The sequence below is a fragment of the Sinocyclocheilus rhinocerous genome, unplaced genomic scaffold (genome assembly GCF_001515625.1).
Source record: "Sinocyclocheilus rhinocerous isolate Xijiao unplaced genomic scaffold, SAMN03320098_v1.1 scaffold196, whole genome shotgun sequence".
In the NCBI taxonomy this organism is placed as follows: domain Eukaryota; kingdom Metazoa; phylum Chordata; class Actinopteri; order Cypriniformes; family Cyprinidae; genus Sinocyclocheilus; species Sinocyclocheilus rhinocerous.
In genome coordinates this window covers 933,056-953,909 of record NW_015633546.1, presented here as the reverse complement: position 1 = coordinate 953,909, position 20,854 = coordinate 933,056, and the positions used below count along the sequence as shown (strand labels likewise).

The window sequence follows — 20,854 nt, the reverse complement described above, 5'->3', positions numbered from 1 at the left end:
GTTCACTCTGATGTTCTGTTCTGTTTGCGGTCTTTGAAAAGACTCTCCTAAATGAGTGTGGCACCATGACAACAAACAGGGCAAAAGTCCGGAAGATCAATCAAGATCAGACGAGAGAGCAGCAATGTTAAGAGTTGAAACTTGTACGGCAAGACAAAACGTTGTCTCCAACACACCTTAGCCATTTCATTTCATGAATAAGACACAGACACTTATTCAGCAAAAAAAGGAACAAATATCACAAATTAAATTGCAATGTGTATGTGTGCAGATCTAATAAAAATTCATGTCCGTGTTGTATTTCAGGCCAAAATAAAAAGAAAAGGTTTAATTAATAAATGAAAAAACAAATGTATTAATTAAAATATGTTTTGCATAATTTTTGTTTTTTTCAATGAAACATTATTTTATTATTTATATTATATCATGCACATTTTGAGCCAAAATCATCACAATTAAAAGAACCAAAGACTTAAACTACTTCAGTCTGTGTGCATTGAATTTATTTAATACACGAGTTTCACAATTTGAGTTGAATTACTGAAATAAATGAACTTTTCCACGACATTCTAATTTATTGAGATGCACCTGTAGTATGCAGTATATTTTTTCTTTACCAGATTGTGCAGTTTTCTACAGTGTTACAAGTGTGGGAAAGTTAGACTGTACACTTTGAGGCTCTGTGCTGTTCCACTGGACTGCTTGTGCAAACACATGGGAAACTCATCCTTATTTCCTACACAGACAAATTCAGTTGAGTTTCCACAGATGAGAGACAGCAGACTTCTGCTGGCGTGATGGAGAAGATTTATTGCCACACACAGTCAGTGAGACTTTATTAACTGTAGTTGAATTTGGAGGCTCTAGAATTGCCATGAATATCTTTAATTTTCCACATTATTGGCCTGTTTTGGAAGATTAGAGGGTTAAAGCGGGAATATTTTATAATTAGACCCATCGTCATGCAGCATGTGTTTGACAGTTACCACAGAACCAGAATGAGCTGTAATACAGACTCACTCTCTCTGAAGTAAGAAGTGCTCTCTTGCTGTATTTTGTCTCTCTCATGCCTCGCTCTTTTTCTCTAGACATCTGTTCTGGAAAGTCTGTAAGTAGTGACCACCTTAAAGATTTGTGGTAATACACAACTGTTAGGTCCCCTCTCATGGTTTTTATGGGTTCTTTCCATTACATCATATCTATACCAGAAACAAATGAGGTGACAAAACCAAAATGCTTTCAGTCATCAACACTGCATACAAATGTTCTTATTCATTTTAAATGTGAAGAGGTTAGCCAATCATAACAGAGCCCACTCATATAAAACATTCTTAAAGCAAAAACAGACTATTACAGTAAAATTGCACACAAGCAGTTTTTGAGCAAACTCATGTTGTACCTTCAAAAAACAAATCTGTTGTGTGTAAATGTGCAAGCTTTCTGGGGTTACCATGTTGAGTGTTTCTTTTAACAACAGCTATACATTTTTATATACAGTAGTTGTTGAAAGTCGGTCACTGAGAATTACTAGAAACATTGTAAAACTATAAATGGACTTCAAACATTATAAATGTACATCAGGGAAAACAATTAAATGCTAGAGGAGTATGGCGTCTTCATGCTAGACGCACTGTTTAAAGTCTCCATCCATTAGACTGAAGGAGAATCAAGTTTACACAGAGCTCTGCCATTCAGTCTAGCAGAACCAGAGAGACTCCCTGTAACGTTCTCACAGCATTCCTTTGTTGATTTTAACTGAGGAACCACCCTTACCAAATATAAGACATGGAGAAGTTATTTAAATGTCTGTCTCCCCAGCAATGTCTACTGTCAGCAGCATATACTGTGTGCAAACAGAGCAGACGATGAGATGTAGCTGTGATCTTAACTCTTGGTTCTGCACTGCTCTGGAAACAGCGATAAGAGACAATGGTCATATGACTGCAGTTATCAGAGCTCTCTCTGTTACGGATGCAGGCATCTCCTGGGAAAAACATACTGACAGACAGAAAGAGATGAACACCTGATGGAGGAGGAGTGAGACGGCAGGAGAGGAGACGCCTGCTGGGAGTGAATAAATATGATAATGAACAGGGCTGACGAAGCTGACATATTAACTTCTGCGGCAAATTAAATGAACACTGTTAAAGTTATTTAGCACAGTTTTTTTTATTTATTTATCTAATGTGACATTACATCTGATTCATACTGTTCGGTGTGATTTCTAAAAGACAGCAGAACAGGTGCATGACCTCTGTATGTTCAGATCAGAACACACACGAACAGTAACACTGTTGAGATATATAGATTCAGTTTTTGTATGGAATTTTATGGAAGAAAATAATTATGATTCACAATGATATTAGAAATCATGGTGCTGTACAATATTAATGTTAAACTGTGAATTTTTATGTTTGCATTTTGTTTTATATGAAGAGTTCATTTGCAAAAACCGATAATATTTTTTTTCAGAAATCACGTTTTTTTTTATTGCGCATTCCAAGTAAAACTGTAAAAAAAACTGCATCAAACTGCAGTTGGGTTGTTTTGATTAAGTAATAATAACTTAAACAAATACAGGTAATTTACTAAATTAAAGTTTATTGAAAGTAATGTAACGTGCTGCTTTTGCAAGGTTCCGTGAAAACGTTTCAGCTTTCTTTTTTGCTTTTTCGCCCAGAAGAACATATCACAATTGACAAAACATGTTTAGACTTCAGATCGCGCTATATGTAGAGAATATTGCACGGCAATCAGCTCTTTTTTTTTAAAGTGGCGTTTATCGGTTTTTGCAAATGAACTCTTCATATGTAATTTAAAGTGCTAAAAATTTAATCAATGGACAATCACCAGTGTACACAGTACTTTAAAATAAATACAAAGTAACTACATCAAATGACAAATTGTGTACTTAAGGCGTTCTAAACAGTTTTAAAAATGGTTTTGAATCAGCGAATCATGAATTGATCTACTGTTAACTGAAAGATTCACCATCCTTCCTAGTGTATAAGAAATAATTAACTTCTGCACGACTTCCATAAAAAGTAAAAAGGATTTTTTTAAAATATATAAACAACATATATTACTGAATTAATGTTTTTCAATCCAATGCTGATATTGTAATTTATAATGAAAAGCAATTGTTTTAAACTGCAAAAATTTACATTCACACACAGTACGATTATTTACGGGAGTGACTACCGCATTCTATAACTAAACTCACACTCATACATTTTCAGGATTCACAACCGCTTATTGATAACCCTAATAATACACAAATTCTGACTGAACACAACACTACAAAAAATGGTGTTGTTTTTAAGGAAATGCACATGAACTCTGTGTGTGCTTTCAGACCTCATCTATGTTGTGTTTTTGGTTCCCGAGTGCTGTTATCTGTGCTGCTTTTTTTTGCCTGAGCGTATGTCTGGAGGGAAAACTCTGTTTATCACCCTGCTTCCTTTACCACCAACACAGCAGCACTATGGGACTGTGAGAGCCAGCATCAAAGATACAGCGCTGGGCGAGGTCAGCCTGGAGATGCAGATGGGGAAATGGAGCATCTGAGAGATAGTGAGCTGTATCTGGGTCTCTGATAACTGCAGGCTGCCTGATACACACACATACTGACACACGCTTTGACAGAGGTGACACAGAGAAGGCCAGATGGGTAAAAAGTGAAGGACCCTTCCGGGTTAGATATAAAACGGCCGTGGGTGTGGATTGTTTTGGAATAGCTGATTCGGTTCTCAGTAATTACGTGACTGAGCGTCTCAGAAGAGTTCAGTGTAAAAAGACACTCTCAAATGGTGAAAAATAGTGGTAGACTTGTATATTCCCACTTACAAAAGCAACCCAATGAATGATCTTTTTCATGAAACAGTGATGACTGACACCAATAAATTGTAGTAGCGGTTATATTTTGGCAAAATATCTGTGTGTTCAGGGCAGGTGTTTCTCAAAATGTTTCATATCACATTCAGCAGTAAAACTGTACTGAATAATAACAATATTTAAACAGTATGGTGCTGTTTGAGTAAAGTCTGAAAAAAAAAAAAAAACCCACCTCGCAGAAAAACCTTTGTTGTTTCAGTTGTGCAAGAATGAGAAATCTGTTTGCTAAGAAGTTTATATCTGATTCCACTACTAGGAGATAAAAACTGGGTGGGTTCCAACATAAATATGATCATGTCTTGAATTTAACGCACTGCTTCAGCGCTTCAGTGGGTGTCTGGCACAGAAGAAACATTTTTTTGCATCTCCAGTGGGGATGAATTAAGCTGAATTGAGCTGTATCAGCTGAAACCAACCTAAGATCAACATCACACACAAAAAACAAACGATAAAATACAGATAATCTGGGTCACTTACAGGTCTTACAATGAGAAATCTGTTTGCTAAGAAGTTTATATCTGATTCCACTACTAGGAGATAAAAACTGGGTGGGTTCCAACATAAATATGATCATGTCTTGAATTTAACACACTGCTTCAGCGCTTCAGTGGGTGTCTGGCACAGAAGAAACATTTTTTGCATCTCCAGTGGGGATGAATTAAGCTGAATTGAGCTGTATCAGCTGAAACCAACCTAAAATCAACATCACACACAAAAAACAAACGATAAAATACAGATAATCTGGGTCACTTACAGGTCTTACATATCTAGACAACCAAAAGAAGAGACTTCATTTCACTTAAAGGCATAGTTTACTCAAAAATAAAAATTATAAAATGAAATTCAGTGGGGTCCAATTGAACCCCACTGATTTACATTGTATGCATAAAGAGGAAATAATGAGACCTATTTTAAAATATATTTTTTTGTTACTGAAAGAAGAAAAAAGTCAGAACGACTACAGAAAAAAAGGATTTTTAACAAGGACATTTGTGACATTTGCAGTGTCAGCAAGCAGAGATCCGTGATCGTATCACAGATGAGTAGTGTGCTTAGCCAGCATACTTTTACAGACAGAGGGAGAACATGTGGAGAACGCGCACAAGCATTCTCACAGATCTGTCATCTCTTATCTGATTTGTCATCCTTAATTAAAAGGACAGTCCTTCTACCGTCAAAAATCAAAACACCACTGAAACTTCCACACACACATATGAATAGAGAGACCTAACCAGACAAACCAGCTGCTTAGAATAATTGGGATATAGGGCTTAAGATAAACTTAAGATAAATAAAAAAAAAAAAACTAAGTTACCATGACAGGATTGTTTCCTTTTAGTCAAGTAAGCCATTTTGTAAACTCTGAAGGTTAGTCTCTCCAGTGCACTATAAAGGCTTGTTGTGGCTTGTGCTCAAGGGCAAAGCAAAATATGTGTCTAGTCTAAAGAACTAAAGAATGAAAGCTCTCCTCACAAGCCTCAGCATAAGACTATCACACGCTTGTCCTTTAGTTTGAGGCCTTATTATGACAAAACTGAAGCTACGTTTAGTGAGATAAAATGAGCTATAACATCAGGTGACCTTCTGGTGCATATAAAAATTCACATGACCTAAATTGTACCTGGCATAAAATCTTTCCAGCGACAGTATGTAACTTTTGACACCGTCTTCCTCTCTCTGTTTTCCCACAATCTACTGCACAGATTCTATAATCAATTTTCATATCTCAGCCATAATAAAATTTGGTCACGGAAAAACTATATCAGGCCACGAGGGACAAAAACATACAGAGGTTATTAATTTATTTAAATACTTAACTCAACTCTAGTGTCAATTGCAGTGGGAAATCAGTGGCAATTGACACCAAATGAACAATTGAGACTTTTGCTTAACATTTTTAATCAAATTTGTCTAATTTAATCTAATCTAATTTATTTATATGGAAAAATCTTTGGAAATATGGAAAAAGACAAAGAAACTAAAATAAAATATTGCTGTGAGCCATAAAATGTTATTCTAGGCAACACTGAAACAAAAAAAAAATGAAACCACTGTAAATAACTTGCTTCATTTTTGGAGTAATTCACAATTTCTAAGCATTTCTTTCACTTTGACAGGCATTTCAGACATTAAATATAGATTAAAGATTACGGATTACTTGCGTCAGTGCTTCCCATTCATTCAGCTCACTCAACTCAAAATGTTTTTTCATTTTCTATTGACTTGTCTTATTATTATCACATTTAATATTTTGTTTTTCTATATATATATATCTTAAAATAAAATATATACAAAGAATGACAAAAAATGTATGCATTACCATTGTGCATGTTCAAAATACAACAATAGCTCATATTAACAATTTTGCAGGTGATTCAAACACATACTGTAATAGGAAAGGCATCCATGCTGTGACCCCATCAGCCCCCAACAGAGTTAAGAAACCACTCAGCCACCACAGACACGGGTGCACACACGCTCAGTTTCACATGAATGTATACACACATGCGTGCACACAAACAAAAGCTGAACATAGACAGGTGTGCTGTATGAAATGACATATATGGCCCAATCTGCTAGTTCTGTTAATAGAGAAGTACTGCAGCCCACCACGGAAAGATACATGACTTATGGCAGCCAGAATTGAATGCATAAATCAGCATGACCATAAAAAGAGAAAAGACTACAGATGAGTTCATATGGGAAATACTCAGAGGCAGAGAGAGAGAGAGAGAGAGTGAGAGACATTCTCTCACAGTGAAGCCTCAGCTTGTGTGATTCTGACCCAGCACAAACTGCCATGACCTACTTTTCCTGTCTCTCTCTCTGTGTCTATCTCTCTGGTGTAAAATCCATTAGAGGTGGGTGTAGCAGTCTGTACAGTACAGGCACTTCTGGCAAACTGTCGCCTGCTCTTCTCTGAATACAACATGCAGTAAAGCATAAGGCAGAGTTATTATTGCAAACTCAAACTAAGACGCAGAGTGAAGCTTGGTTTGATGGTGCAAGTAAGAAGGCTTGAGCAGGCTTTATTTTGCTAGAGCTCATTTTTTCCAAATAATACAATGACCTTAGATTTTCATAAATTACATTAACACCAATAATGCAAGTAAATGAAAACAGCAGTCTATTGTGTGATGCCAGTACGGTTACTTTTACTGATATCAGAGATGAACCCGCAATGACTGGTAGAAAATAGCAGAGGACTCTTCATTCTCTTACAAATGTACTTTGTGTGCAATGTGCAATCTTGTTTGCAATGACTATGATTTCTGTTTAAATACAGATAGCGTCTTTTCTTTTCTGTCAGTTGCTATATTTATTATAGTTTGCTAACTGTAGCTTTATTTAGCAAGGATGCATATAAGTAAATGCTGTTTTTTTCACACTTTTCTATTCCTATAGCTGTGTGACAATCCAAATAATACTTTGCTAAAATAATAATTTAAAAAAAAGACACCAAATCAGCATATTGGAATGATTTCTGAAGGATCATGTGAAATTGAAGACTGGAGTAATATAGCTGGTAAAAATGTACCTTTGCGATCACAAATAGTTACATTTTTAAATATATTAAAATATATATATTTTTTAAGCTGTTGTATTTTACAATATTACTGTTTTTATTGTATTTTACAAGTGTAAATTACTACAGTGTAAAATAAATCTGAGAGCAGTTTTAAAATTAAGCTAATTTGAAAATGCACAATGATGTCCTTGCCATGAGGTTCACTGAGCAACACATCACCCCAGCTGCCCTCACTCTTTACGCTGCTCTCTTTATTCTCCATCCATCTTGTTCTTGTTATTCTGTCCTCAGCTCACCTCTGTTCTGTTTCTCTCTCTGCTCTTATTTCTTCTCTCTCGCCCCCACACATCTTTCATTTACTCTCTCTACTCAACTGCATGTTTTTTCCATTTCTTTAGCTGCAAAGCTTTCTGTTTTCCTCGACCCCACCTCTCTGTGATATCAGCCTCTCTCCCGCTATCATTGTCCTTCAATTCACCTCTACCTCACGGCTATATCTCCCTCTCTCTTTCCCTGGCCTCATGTTCCCTTCAGCCTTTAGGGAATTGCAGATACCTCCATAAATCTCTCAATTTCGATCCATGAGCTCAACGAACATGGGGCAGCATATGTGTGGTCAAAACCCTGCAAGCACTTTCAGCAAGATAATGATCATTTTATATTTTCTGCAGAACATCATAGTTGTGCTTGCAATAGCAGGGTATTGCTAGTTGGTTGCTAAGATGTTCTGAATGGTTGCTTACTGGTACAACAGCACACTTCTCAACAAACCACATGATTTGAGCTATATTTTCATGTCTGGGTTATAATGAGAAGTGCAGCCATACTGCACTGCACCATCAAGCAGTGTGTTCTCTCTGTCCTTTTCTCCTTAGCTCTGGGCAAAGACTGTGTGTGCGTGTGTGTGTGTACTGTAGTGTACTCATGCATGTGCATGTTTGAGAAACAAAAAAGAGAGAATAACGGGGCTGTGCATTATTGACAAGACCATGAAGCAGAATGTCAAGGCCTCGGGGTGTGGGGAGAGAGAGGGGGAGAAAGAGAGAAAGACAGTCTGTTAGATAAAGTATAACACCACTGATGTCTTAGAAATTGTAGGGCATCCTTCTGGTCATGTGCCTTAAAGTCATTTCATGGGGTATTTCTGTCTGCTGTTTGTCTGTCTGTGTTCATGAGAGCATGTGCAAAAAATAAATAAATAAAAATCAGTGCACTAGTATTTTGTTCTCCTGTTTGCTACATTCTTTGATTAAATCAACAGCAACATTTTGATTAAACTGAATCATTTCTGAAGGATCATGTGACACTGAAGACTGGAGTAATGGCTGCTGAAAATTCAGCTTTGCCATCATAGGAATAAATTACAATTTCAAATATACACAGGAAAAAAACTAATAATATTTCACAATTTGTTTATTTGTCAATTTATTTTTGATCAAATAAACGCAGCCTTGGTGAGCATAAGAGACTTTAACATCCTACGGAAGTGTATGTTATATTACACTTCTATTTAAAGCATTCTGAGTAGCCAAGGGTATGTGCAACTATATGACGAGTGATGTAATGCACGGAGACAGAAGTTACACAAACAAATGACAAATGGGCTGAGAAAGCAGACAGAGCAAAACTGTCTCTCTCTCAACTTTGGGTTGGGTTCTACAGTGTTAGAGTGACTATACGGATACATTTTTGTGACTAGACATTTTAGCAAGAATAGGCTGTACTAAATAACATTACACAGGGGGAAGCAGTGGCCCTGTCTCCCCCACGCTGTCCAACAGTGGAAAATTCCAGCCAAACTCACCAGAGATGAGTAAGGCATTAGAAGGAAAGGTGCAGAGGAGTATTTGTATCAGTGTTTCTGTAACAAAGAAAATCAAGAGGAACTATAGCTGTGTAATTCAAATACACTCATATCTCTGAGACACTTCTGCTTTTCCTCATGCAGCATGAATGTTATTTCAGAAGGAGGATGTGTGAGGAACTAATGGACGGTGAGGATCAGGCATATTCCACAGGGATGAATAGGATTACCAATACTAAATCCGAGCACATCCACAAAAGTCTTCTATCCTGTTTCCACAGAAATCTCTTTAAGAAATACAAGATCAAAGTAGAATAATCCTCATGGTCATCGTTTTACTTTACAATCATGAATCTTTCATTTGGACAGTGACTTTGATGTTTGTATGTATTATTAAAATCTAAAATAACCAACTGACCAAGCTAAAATCCTCAAACTAAATCCAAAACATAAAAATTAGTAGACTGGATTACACCACACATTCATATGGACAGCACTCACAAAAACTGTGAAAAAATTACTTTATAATCAAGGCAAGAATGATAGAATTAGGGACCATAATGTGAGTTGTCAGAGTGTTGGAGATCATTTTACCTTATCTGACCATTAAAGGGTTAGTTCACCCAAAAGTGAAAATTAGCCCATGAATTACTCACCCTCAAGGCATCCTAGGTGTATATGACTTTGTTCTTTCAAACGAATCCAGTCGGCGTTATATTAAAAATTGTCTTTGATCTTCTAAGCTGTTTAACGGCAGTCAGCGGGTGCTGCAGTTCATCAGTCCAAAAGAAGTGAAATAAAGCGCATCCATCCATAAAAAAAGTGCCTCACACGGCTCCGGGGGGTGAACAAAGGCCTCCTGTAGCGAATCGATGCATTTTTGTAAGAAAAATAATCAATTTAATCTAGCTTGCGTTCACTGTTGTACACGGAAGCAGCTCCGGGCGGATGACGTAGGACGTCTGCGTTGCGCATGCGCCGCTCTGAAGTGACAAACGCGGAAGCGCAGATGTGAGGCACTTTTTATTATGGATGGATGCGCTTTATTTCACTTCTTTTGAACTGATGCACTGCAACACCCGCTGAGTGGCATTAAACAGCTTAGAAGATCAAAGACAATTTTTAATATAACTCTGACTGGATTCATCTGAAAAAAGGAAGTCATATATGCCTAGGATGGCTTGAGGGTGAGTAAATAATGGGCTAATTTTCATTTTTGGGTGAACTATCCCTTTAAAATGACTTTTGCTGGTGTAATCTAATGTAGTCAAATAGATTTAGTTAAATAATATTATTAAAGGGATAGTTTGCCCAAAAATGAACGCATGAAACGCATAAAAAATGAATGCTAACAATTACATTTAACTGTTATTTAATATTAACCATAAGTAAGTGTTACATGATGTCAAAACATGAAACTAAATGTAAAAACGTGTGAAAAGGAGAATACAGAATTAAATAACAAATATTGGCTGATATATATCCAATATGGACTGATACAAATAAAAGTTACAAATCAATTACATCATCAGAGAACTCATACACTACTGATATATTGAGCATTCCCAACTTTTTAAGTTTACTTGACTTCTTTTACAGTGTTTTATTAACTAAATCAAGAAAGCACAAAAGCAAGTGTCATGATGGAAAGAAATCATGACACTTGAAACAACAATCACACAGAACTTCCGCATTATCAAATTGCCTGAAACAATGAAACAACAAGCTTTATATATAGAAAGAGAGGAAGTCTGAATGTATTTGTGTGGAAGTATAATTTACCCACAAACCAGTCATACGTATCTGCATGACATATCTCTAAAATATGGCAACTCTAAATGAATCAAAACAAAGATATGTCCAAACTTGCCTGTCAGAGAACAAAGCCTGTGAGAAATCGCATAATTACAAAGGGCAGTTAATCTCAAAGAGCAATATATTAAAGCAGACAAGATGAGAGAGAGTGTTTGATTAGACAAATTCTGCTGAGTGCTCCAGTGTGTCCTGGAGCTTCAGGGTGATCTAATGTTTGGACTTGCTGCCTGTCACTGAATCCACCCTGTCTCTGCAGGACAAAACCAGCTGCTCTGTTCAGCAACATGGCTTGTGAGATAAGATGAGCGGCTGTGTTAGATGATCCAGACAAGGTCAACCGTACAAGGGGACAAATCAAAGTGTCTACTGTGCCAGATAAATCACTGCCCGTATACATTAGGCTTACATTCAGTAAAAAATGCTAACAACCTGTATGGAATGAGTTCCTGATGTAACAGCACCTGACGTTCACGGTTTCTTCACCCTGCCTCAACTCATGCTGATGCTAGCAGTTCACGCTCAGGGAAAAAGGTGCTTACACGCTCACAAGGGCTCACTACTGTTTCTATGATGGACCAACACTGACAACTTAATTCTTTAAATATTGATCTTTAGGATGATGTTGACAGTTGGTGGACTTAAGTGGTGAAATTTACATTGCTGATCAGAGCATAAATGTGAAAAGTGATGATAAAAGTGAAGAGAGGGACTTTTAGAGGGAAATAACCACAGCTGTCCAGTGGCACACAGTAACTGGGACGCAGTCAAATTAAGTCCCTGTGCACCAGAGCTTGTGGGAGATTGCAAATTTCCCCCTGTTGTTCCCTAAACATTTTGATGTCAGAATAATCGGGTGAGAGCAGACTATCGGGACTAGCAAAAGCACAGTGCAAACTGAAGAAACATCTTTCTGAAACAGCAATATTTGCGGCTGTGGCAAATAAGCTAATAAATCAAATAAGAATGATGTGTTCATTTAAGTATTCAACTATCTCACTAACTTCCCAACACAGACCAGAATCCAATATCTCTGGTCCTTAAAGGAACACTCCACTATTTTTGAAAATAAATCCCCTAGAGTTAAACAGTTGAGTTTTACAGTTTTCGAATCCATTCAGCCGATCTCCGGGTCTGGCGGTAGCACTTTTAGCTTAGCTTAGCATAGATCATTGAATCTGATTAGACCATTAGCATCTCGCTCAAAAATGACCAAAGAGTTTCTATATTTTTCCTATTTAAAACTTGACTCTTCTGTAGTTACATTGTGTGCTAAGACTGACAGAAGCAGTGTGTGTACACAACCACCCTATAATGATAAAAATCCACCCATATTTTATCCCCATAAATAATAAGTAGTGTCTCCCAATGGCTTATTTTTAGCATTGGTGCTAATGTGACGTCACATTAGCCACAGGCCCCACCCACGAATGTTGACAGACACTGCCGTTTTAACGTAGAACCGCCCTGAGCGAGTTCACAGCGAGTTGTACACAGTCCGCCATTGCTGCACTGACGAGAATGTCTCCCAAGCGGTTTAGGTGTTCTGTTGCTGGATGTATTAATCCACATAGCTCTCTCCATTTACTCCCGAAATCTGAGCCGCTGAAGACGAGGTGGATTAATTTTGTTTTCGAAGAAAATGCTCCCTCAACACTACCGAAATTCGTTTATGTCTACACGAATCATTTTACAGCGGACTGCTTTGTGAATGAGGGTCAGTATAAAGCAGGTTTTGCACAAAAGTTGCTCCTGAAGGATGGAAGCTCGTTTTCATTTAAAGGGACAAACACAAAAAACAGCGCATTTTGGCTCATACCCTAAAAATGGCAATTTCAACAAGCTATAAAAAATTATCTGTAGGGTATTTTGAGCTAAAACTTCACATACACACTCTGGGGACATCAGAGACTTATTTTACATCTTGTAAAAAGGGGCATAATAGGTCACCTTTAAATAGGAAAAATTTCGATTGCTAACGGTCTAATCAGATTCAATTATCTATGCTAAGCTAAGCTAAAAGTGCTACCGCCAGACCCGGAGATCGGCTGAATGGATTCGAAAACGGTAAAACTCAACTGTTTAACTCTAGGGGAGTTGGAAAATGAGCCTATTTTCAAAAATAGTGGAGTGTTCCTTTAAGGAACAACCTTTCACTCTCAAGAACACACATATGCGAGATATGGCATGGATGGTCAGCATTCCTCATGACCAGGGTAAAAGAAAATGTGCAGACTCAGATGTAACACACCAATACAAATCACACACTTTCTGACCTTTCATCCAGCACACACACAAATACAAAGATCCACTCTCAAGACCAGATAATGTCAATCACTGAATCAGTGGGATGAAACAGGTTACAAAACTGAACAAATAAAAGCAATCCAATCAGCAGGGTCAGATGTATGTTTGGATGAAACCTCCTGCTTACATTTTCTCACAAAAGATGTTTTCACTCAATATGGGCTGAAACCATAAGAAAATCATGATTACAAATTATAAATATTTAACAAATCTGGCATTCACTTCAGTAAATTAATTTAGATGGTTCAATTAATGAATTTAGATGGTTTCAAACTAATTTCCTTCATTAGTTATGAGGGCTTTGACACATGGTTAATATTAATTTTTTTTTTTTTTTTTTTTTTACAAATCTGGCATTCACTTCAATAAATTAATTTAGATGGTTTCAAACTATTTTTCTTAATTGGTTATGGGGGATTTGACAAATGGTTAATATTTATATAAATTAATTTATATGGTTTCAAACTAATTTTCTTCATTAGTTATTAATGATTTGACACATGGTTGTGACAAAAGAATTAAGTCACAATTACTTAAAACAACAAAATAATTTTTAAATGTTAAATGAGTGTCTAATTTATTTCTATATGACAAAGAAACTGCAAAGTTATCTAAATAGGGTAGCCATTCAAATAAAAATAAAATGAAAATAAATAGTACTTTGGTGTTCATTGTGCCAGAAGAACATTCTAGTAATAATTTCAAAGCATAAATGTTGCTATTTTTATGTTAGGTGAAGCCATATTTTGTCCCATGTTTAATGTATTCGTTTAATGAGATGCATTGGGTTGTTCTTCCATGGCTGACATTTGAGATGTACTGAAAAGCCATTGAAGGTAAAAGTTGAATTCAGTGCAAGTCAAGAGTTGACAGAAAATCCACTTATATCTACTGTATGTAGAAGCACTGAACGAGGTAACCTTTGTTAGCCTACGCCATTTCTGGTCCATATAAATAACACTGACACCAGAACTTTCCATGACACATTACATACATTTCTGAGTTCTGACATGAAGGATGTTTTAACTATTAAAAAGTTTTTTTAAGCTGAACACCATCTAACCAGATTATTAATAACCCACCAGTTGCTATTATTATGCGCCTGTCTGAGACCCTACACCTGTCAAACTCACCAGCTCGTCCAGGTTGCGCATTTCCAGCAGAACTCTCTTCTGCTGCTGCTGCCAGCGGGCCAGCAGCTCTGGGTCGGGCTCGCCGATGCTCTCCTTGCGGCTGTACGTCCTGCTCGGCGGGCTCTGCGACTCCCCCAGAGCCTCCGTCAGGTTCTCCTGGTCCCGTATCTCCTCCTCGATCTCCTCCTCGAGTTGAATCAACATGGGGGCCAGCATGCCAAATTTGGTCCCCCGGCGAGCCACCTCCAGCAGGCACAGCACGAAGTTTTTCTCGTTGCACCTCTCCACCAGGTCGTTGGTCTCGAACATGAGCACATCTTTGATCCAGAGCTCCTGCCTGCACCAGCCGATGAAGTTGGACACGTTGTCTCGTGCCAAAAACGAGCCCGGTATGACGTTCCTCGACTGGAAGACTACGTCCTTGCTGGGTATCCGCAGCGAAAGCGCCGCATCTGGATACTTCGTCTTGAATTCGTGGGCGGCGCGGTTCACGTTGTTTGCATGCCGGCAGAGCGCGCAGCCGGTCTCCAGACCCTCCATAAAAGTGTCCGCCGTGATGTCCAGATCGTACAGCGTGTTCAGCCATTCAGCCAGATCCTCCTTCATGGCATACAGGTATTCCTCGCTGGATTTGAACGGCCTGATGCTTTTGGAGGCGGCGGATTGAATGTTGCTCTGATCGGCCATATTACGGGAAAACGCGTATCAATCAAGGCACGAAATGACGCACGACTGTCTCGTACAGCGATCCTCCATAAACAGCGTTGGGAATGGCATAACGACGCGCGGTAGGAGCTCCTAAAGCGGGCCGCTGTGACTCGCAGCGCCGCGGTACAGCTGTGGGATTCCGCGATGGATTCCGGATGTCGGTGAGATACCCGCCTCCTTCAATGACCACATAACGATTACTCGTTCCCCCTATGGAAGTCCGGAGCCAAACAGAAACAGGACGATTATCAGTACATGACAGCTCGACGACATACTATTGCGCTCGACGCGCTATCGTTGTGCATGAGGAGCATCCACATTGGCTAACAGCGCTCCGCAACGCCTTGTTTATTCATTCGTTTATTCGGAGGACGTCGAGGCAGGAAGGCAGACCCGGTCTACTGGGGCACTTTAATAATAATCTTCGTCGGTTGGAAATGATGCGACCGTCCTATGCGCCGCCTCCTGCACAAAGCGTCGAGATGCAGTGGCTTATACATTGAGTTACATCTCATTATTAGAGGATCAACGGCAACTTTATCCCTGTGCATTCCCTTTATTTCAGTTGCCCAGACAGCTACCAACGGCCAAACCGTTCAAATTTGCATCTGACATTCGGTTGATATCGATCATTTTTATTCAAAAAGTTACTGTTGTGCAGTCGAGCGAAAATAGAAACGAGGATGTTGCTTTTGCTTATCATATCTTCAATTTGCATGTTCGTTGGTGGGAACAGGGATCCTGTGATTGCTTCACAGTTCGGAAAAAAAATCAGGTTTAATCAGTGCGACTTTGATCATGCAATATGTTACTGCGGTCAAGCCAGCCTCCACTTTGAAAACATGGTCATCCTAGCCGCCACGTTATTTTGTGGTGGGCGCATATACTATTGTTACGGTAATAGCGTGTTAAATTCATAGACTGTATAAAACCCAGATCAGACGAAAAGTGATCTTTGGCTTTCATTTATTGAGCCAGTTTCTCTGTCAATGATGAATGAATTAATGCATGAATGAATTAAAAAAGGTCTGATATGACTGACATAAATAAATAAATTTAAAAAGGTCCTATATTAAATAAATTAATTAATTCATTAATTAATTTAAAAAGGTCTGATATGAAAGATAAAATCAATCAAAAGTAAAAAAAAACGGTCTGATAACATGAAAATGTATTTGTCGAGTTATATTACATTCATATTGCCAAGTAATATGAAAACAGCTGTCTGATGAGAAATAACAAAATAAAAGCCTTTTAAAAACTTGCAAAAAATTATTTTTTATCTGTAAATTCACATAGTTATAAAAAGAAAACTCCCTGTTTCCCCAAAAAAGTTTCACTTTAGATAAACAGTACACCAGCATGTCATTCCCCCAATGTCAGGACTGTCTGATGTCCTCATATATGACCAGTTTGTCTTTGATTTCAGATAGCTCTAAAAAGAAAACTCCCTGTTTTCACAAACCAGTTTCAATTCAGATTGACAGTCCACTACCCCAGGGTGTCACTCAGTCAGATTCAGGACTGGCTGATGTTGCATTACATAATAAAATCCCTCCAAAAACTCATATATGACCAGTTTTGTCTTTGATTTTGAATTGCTCTAAAAAGAAAACTCAGTTTCCACAGACTGTCAATCTGAATTAAAACTGGTCTGTGCAGTTTTTTAGAGCAATTCAAAATCAAAGACAAAACTGGTCATATAAGAGTTTTTGGAGGGCTTTTATTATGTAATGCAACATCAGATCGTCCTGAAACTGGCTGAGGAACACCCTGGGGTACTGGACTATTAATCTAAATTGAAATTAGTCTGTGGAAATAGGGAGTTTCCTTTTTAGAGCTATCCAAATCAAAGACAAAACTGGTCATATATGAGTTTTTGGAGGGCTTTTAGTTTGTAATGCAACATCAGACAGTCCTGAAACTGGCTGAGGGACACCCTGGGGTAGTGGACTGTCAATCTGAACTGAAACTGGTTTGTGGAAACAGGGAGTTTCCTTTTTAGAGCTATCTGAATTCAGACAAAACTGGTCATATATGAGTTTTTGTAGGGCTTTTATTATGTAATGCAACATCAGCCAGTCCTGAATCTGGCTGAGTGACACCCTGGGGTAGTGGGCTGTCAATCTGAATTGAAACTGGTTTGTGAAAACAGGGAGTTTTCTTTTTAGAGCTATCTGAAATCAAAGACAAACTGGTCATATATGAGGACATCAGACAGTCCTGACATTGGGGGAATGACATGCTGGTGTACTGTTTATCTAATGTGAAACTTTTTTAAAAGGCTTTTATTTTGTTATTTTTCATCAGACAGCTGTTTTCATATTACTTGGAAATTCTACATGTAATTATAACTCAAATTAATTTTCATGGTATCAGACCGTTTTTAAAACTTTTTATTTATTTATCTTTCATATCAGACCTTTTTAGACCTGAATTAATTTATTGATTTATATATAATATAGGACCTTTTTAAAATTATTTATTTATTTATTTATTTGTTTATGTCATTCATATCCGACCTTTTTTAATTCATTCATTCATTCATCATTTACAGGGAAACTGGCTCAATAAATGAAAGACAAAGATCACTTTTCGTCTGATCTGGGTTTTTACACGCTATTACCGTAACGAGTAGTATATGCGCCCACCACAAAATAACGTGGCGGCTAAAATGACCGTGTTTTTCAAAGTGGAGGCTGGCCTGACCGCAGTAGTCTGTTTGCACGCGCTGCCCGTCTGTTTACATCAATCACTCAACTCAAATTAACTGTGATGTGTGTAATTAAACATACTACCTTCATGTGATAAACTGTGGCAGGGTCAATATAAGGATAATGTACAGTCAGGCGACGCAAAGTGGAGGGAAGGCCTATTGTACCATGATGACCGATTGACTACACTATCCCGCTTATTTATACAACCATTTACCAAATAAATAAATGCAATGACATTAAATTTTGATTTATTTAGTAATTATTATTATTGTTATACATATTATGTTGTTTACATTACCTTAAAGCTTCCGCTAAAAATAGTCCATTTACGTAAAATATTATTTTATATATTTCTATCTGCAATTCAAACCATTTGGTGACTTGTTAGGAAACATATTTAGATACAATTCCAACCAGCTCTTAGCTTTTACTACCTGTTCATTGTTGCTCCGAGTCTGACCGATGTTTGCTGCACAAACGTTACTCGCGTTACTTAAAATGCGAAACCGCGGAGTAATTTTTGAGACGTGCAAGTAGCGCCGGTATGTTGCCATGTGCAACGGTAAAACGTCGATATTAAGTCACTGATTATATATAAAATATTTGATTATATATTTTAATTTTTGAGGGCCGTGAAATAAACATTTGTTGTGTGTTTGGGTGTCATATATAAACTTAAAAAAAAAAAAATCTTGCTGTACTCCTGTAAAGAACACTGTAGAACTTTAAAGATAATCTCTTTTTGATCATCAATCAGTGAGAAAACTTACTTTTTACAAAAGTGTTTGCCACTTTATCTGCTCCATTGCTCAGTAATGTCAATCTTTGTTTGATCCACATTCCCAAAAACTCTCATTGCCAAACTTTAATCAAGTCTGTCAAATTAAATTAATGTGGTTATCCAACAGGTTCCTGTTTGGGCTCCAAAACTTTAGTCCAGGCTCATTCGCACGACTCTGCCAATGGTCTTGGTCATCAGCAAATGAAAGGGACCATTCTGAATAGGCAGACAAAAGACAGACATGAGGACATCATCATGATGTTAATCAGCGCTCATTCGTCTCCATTAAACACTAAGTTCAATGGCTGTAGGACAACTGAAAGTCTGTCTTCAGAAACTCAACTCTTAACAATCATAGGTCAAAGCCACACTAGGGCACATGCTGTGAATGAGAAGACAAAATGATTGAAATAGGAGTATCTAAATGTCATGGTTTAATACAATCCTTCCGAATGTGTCTCACTCATGTATTGGAATGTTAATGCTAGTGGATCAGAAATTATCCTTATGAGGAAAACTCAAGTGTCCAGCTTCCCTCCCTAGTGTCATCCTATTTTAAGAGTCACTTTTGCTTGGATGTTTTTGCCGTACATCACCAAACAAGCCAACTGCAGATTTAAATCACACCCACTCTCCTCTAAACATAACAGCAGACCAACCATAAGACATTATGGTAGCTTTTGTGCATCGTTGAGCTTTTATTCACACTTTCTTGTCTGCATGATACCCTAACATGGGATCTGAGAGCATAATGGAAATGTTTTTATTTTCTTTTGTTTTACTTCCTGCTCTGGCAGTGTGCACTTCAATAGCTCGGCCCGGACTACTGCAGTGTGTGATTCCAACAGCAGCCGTGCAGCCAAAGGGAGGCCCTTGTTTTGATTTGAAAAGCGTGGGTTGTTTCTTTAAGAGAGCTAGACAGAGGGGAGGACACACAGCGAGAGAAGGAATGAGATCATTCTTCGAGGCCTGGATGAATCAGCTTTTCTGTGAACACACACAAACCAGTTCATTCCACAGCTCTCCAGCAAGTGAGCATTTGGCTCCAAGATGTCCATTAAAAAGGCATCAGTGAGTGAAACTGAAATGAAACACTATCCATTCTATGCTTTGAAATATTTTATGACTGAGAATTACCTTTGCTTAATTCAATTTCTGAGTGTAATTAGATAAGAACTTAAGATGGGGTTTGCAAAAAGGCTCCAAAGCTGGTACAAGCATCATCCTGTCAGCTCCTGCCAACACTTCAATTAACAAGAGCAATGATTCAACACGGGCTCATGGTGAACACATGCCAGATGCTTTTCAGATGAAGTAAAATGTTGATAACGGTCTTGAGTTTTATAGGAGACCACAGTTTCAACTCGTGCTGTTATAGAACAATTAAACGTCAGAGCAGAAAACACACTGCAGCATTTGTTTTAATAGAAACACTCTGCACAGCTTGACATTTCCACCTCCAAAATTGGACTTAAAAATTACCCTACAGTAACTGCTCATGTCTGAAAAATGTTGCACAGCATTTGAGAAAACAAAACAAAACAATTTACTTATGATCGATTCATAGATTCAGATACACCAATGTTCATCAAGAGGCTCTAATGGAGGCTGAGTTATGCTCTGATAACAGAGCTGGCATCATTTTACTTGGTATTCAGCAGATAAATCTGCTCTATCATGCACATGGCAGTGATTGAAACTAGAACGAGACACCTAATGGTTAAAGTCTGAATGGCACCTATTCATAAGGGTAGTGCATGTTATTAGATTTACAGATAAATGTTGTCTTGCGGTGTTAAAACATCCTTTTGGAACAGCTTTAAGAGCTTAAAGCATGAATTAACAGGAGGCTGTAACCCCCTATTAACTAATATGGACATGAATAGATGGCACGTATGAAGTAATAATTGCTGCCAACTTCAGTAAGCAAAAACCACAGTGTGAAAAAAAAGAATCAAACAGCTAAATGATTGGAGGTGGAAAAATTTAATTTTTTTTTAAAAACAAAGTACATAGTTACATAGAGAGACATGCAAGACGGACATCCCCAAAAATGGTGACTACAGGGCAACTGAGTATCTTTAAAAAGAAAAAAGGGCCATTATTGCATAAAAAAAAGCAACCTAAAGGTTTAACTAAAACCACAATGTTGTACTGAAAAAAAAAAAA

At 37.7% G+C, this 20,854-nt stretch overlaps 1 protein-coding gene across 2 annotated transcripts in view; it reads right to left on the bottom strand.

The window, feature by feature from the left end:
- Nucleotides 1-15,807, bottom strand: part of LOC107744437 (GAS2-like protein 1) — a 43,751-nt gene extending 27,944 nt beyond the window's left edge. For both annotated transcript variants that reach the window (XM_016558089.1, XM_016558086.1), the window contains exon 1: nt 14,480-15,807. In XM_016558089.1, the coding sequence (XP_016413575.1) occupies nt 14,480-15,166 (687 nt within the window). In that variant the 5' untranslated portion in view covers nt 15,167-15,807. The remainder of the gene's footprint in view (nt 1-14,479) is intronic.
- Between the last annotated feature and the right edge of the window lie 5,047 nt (nt 15,808-20,854).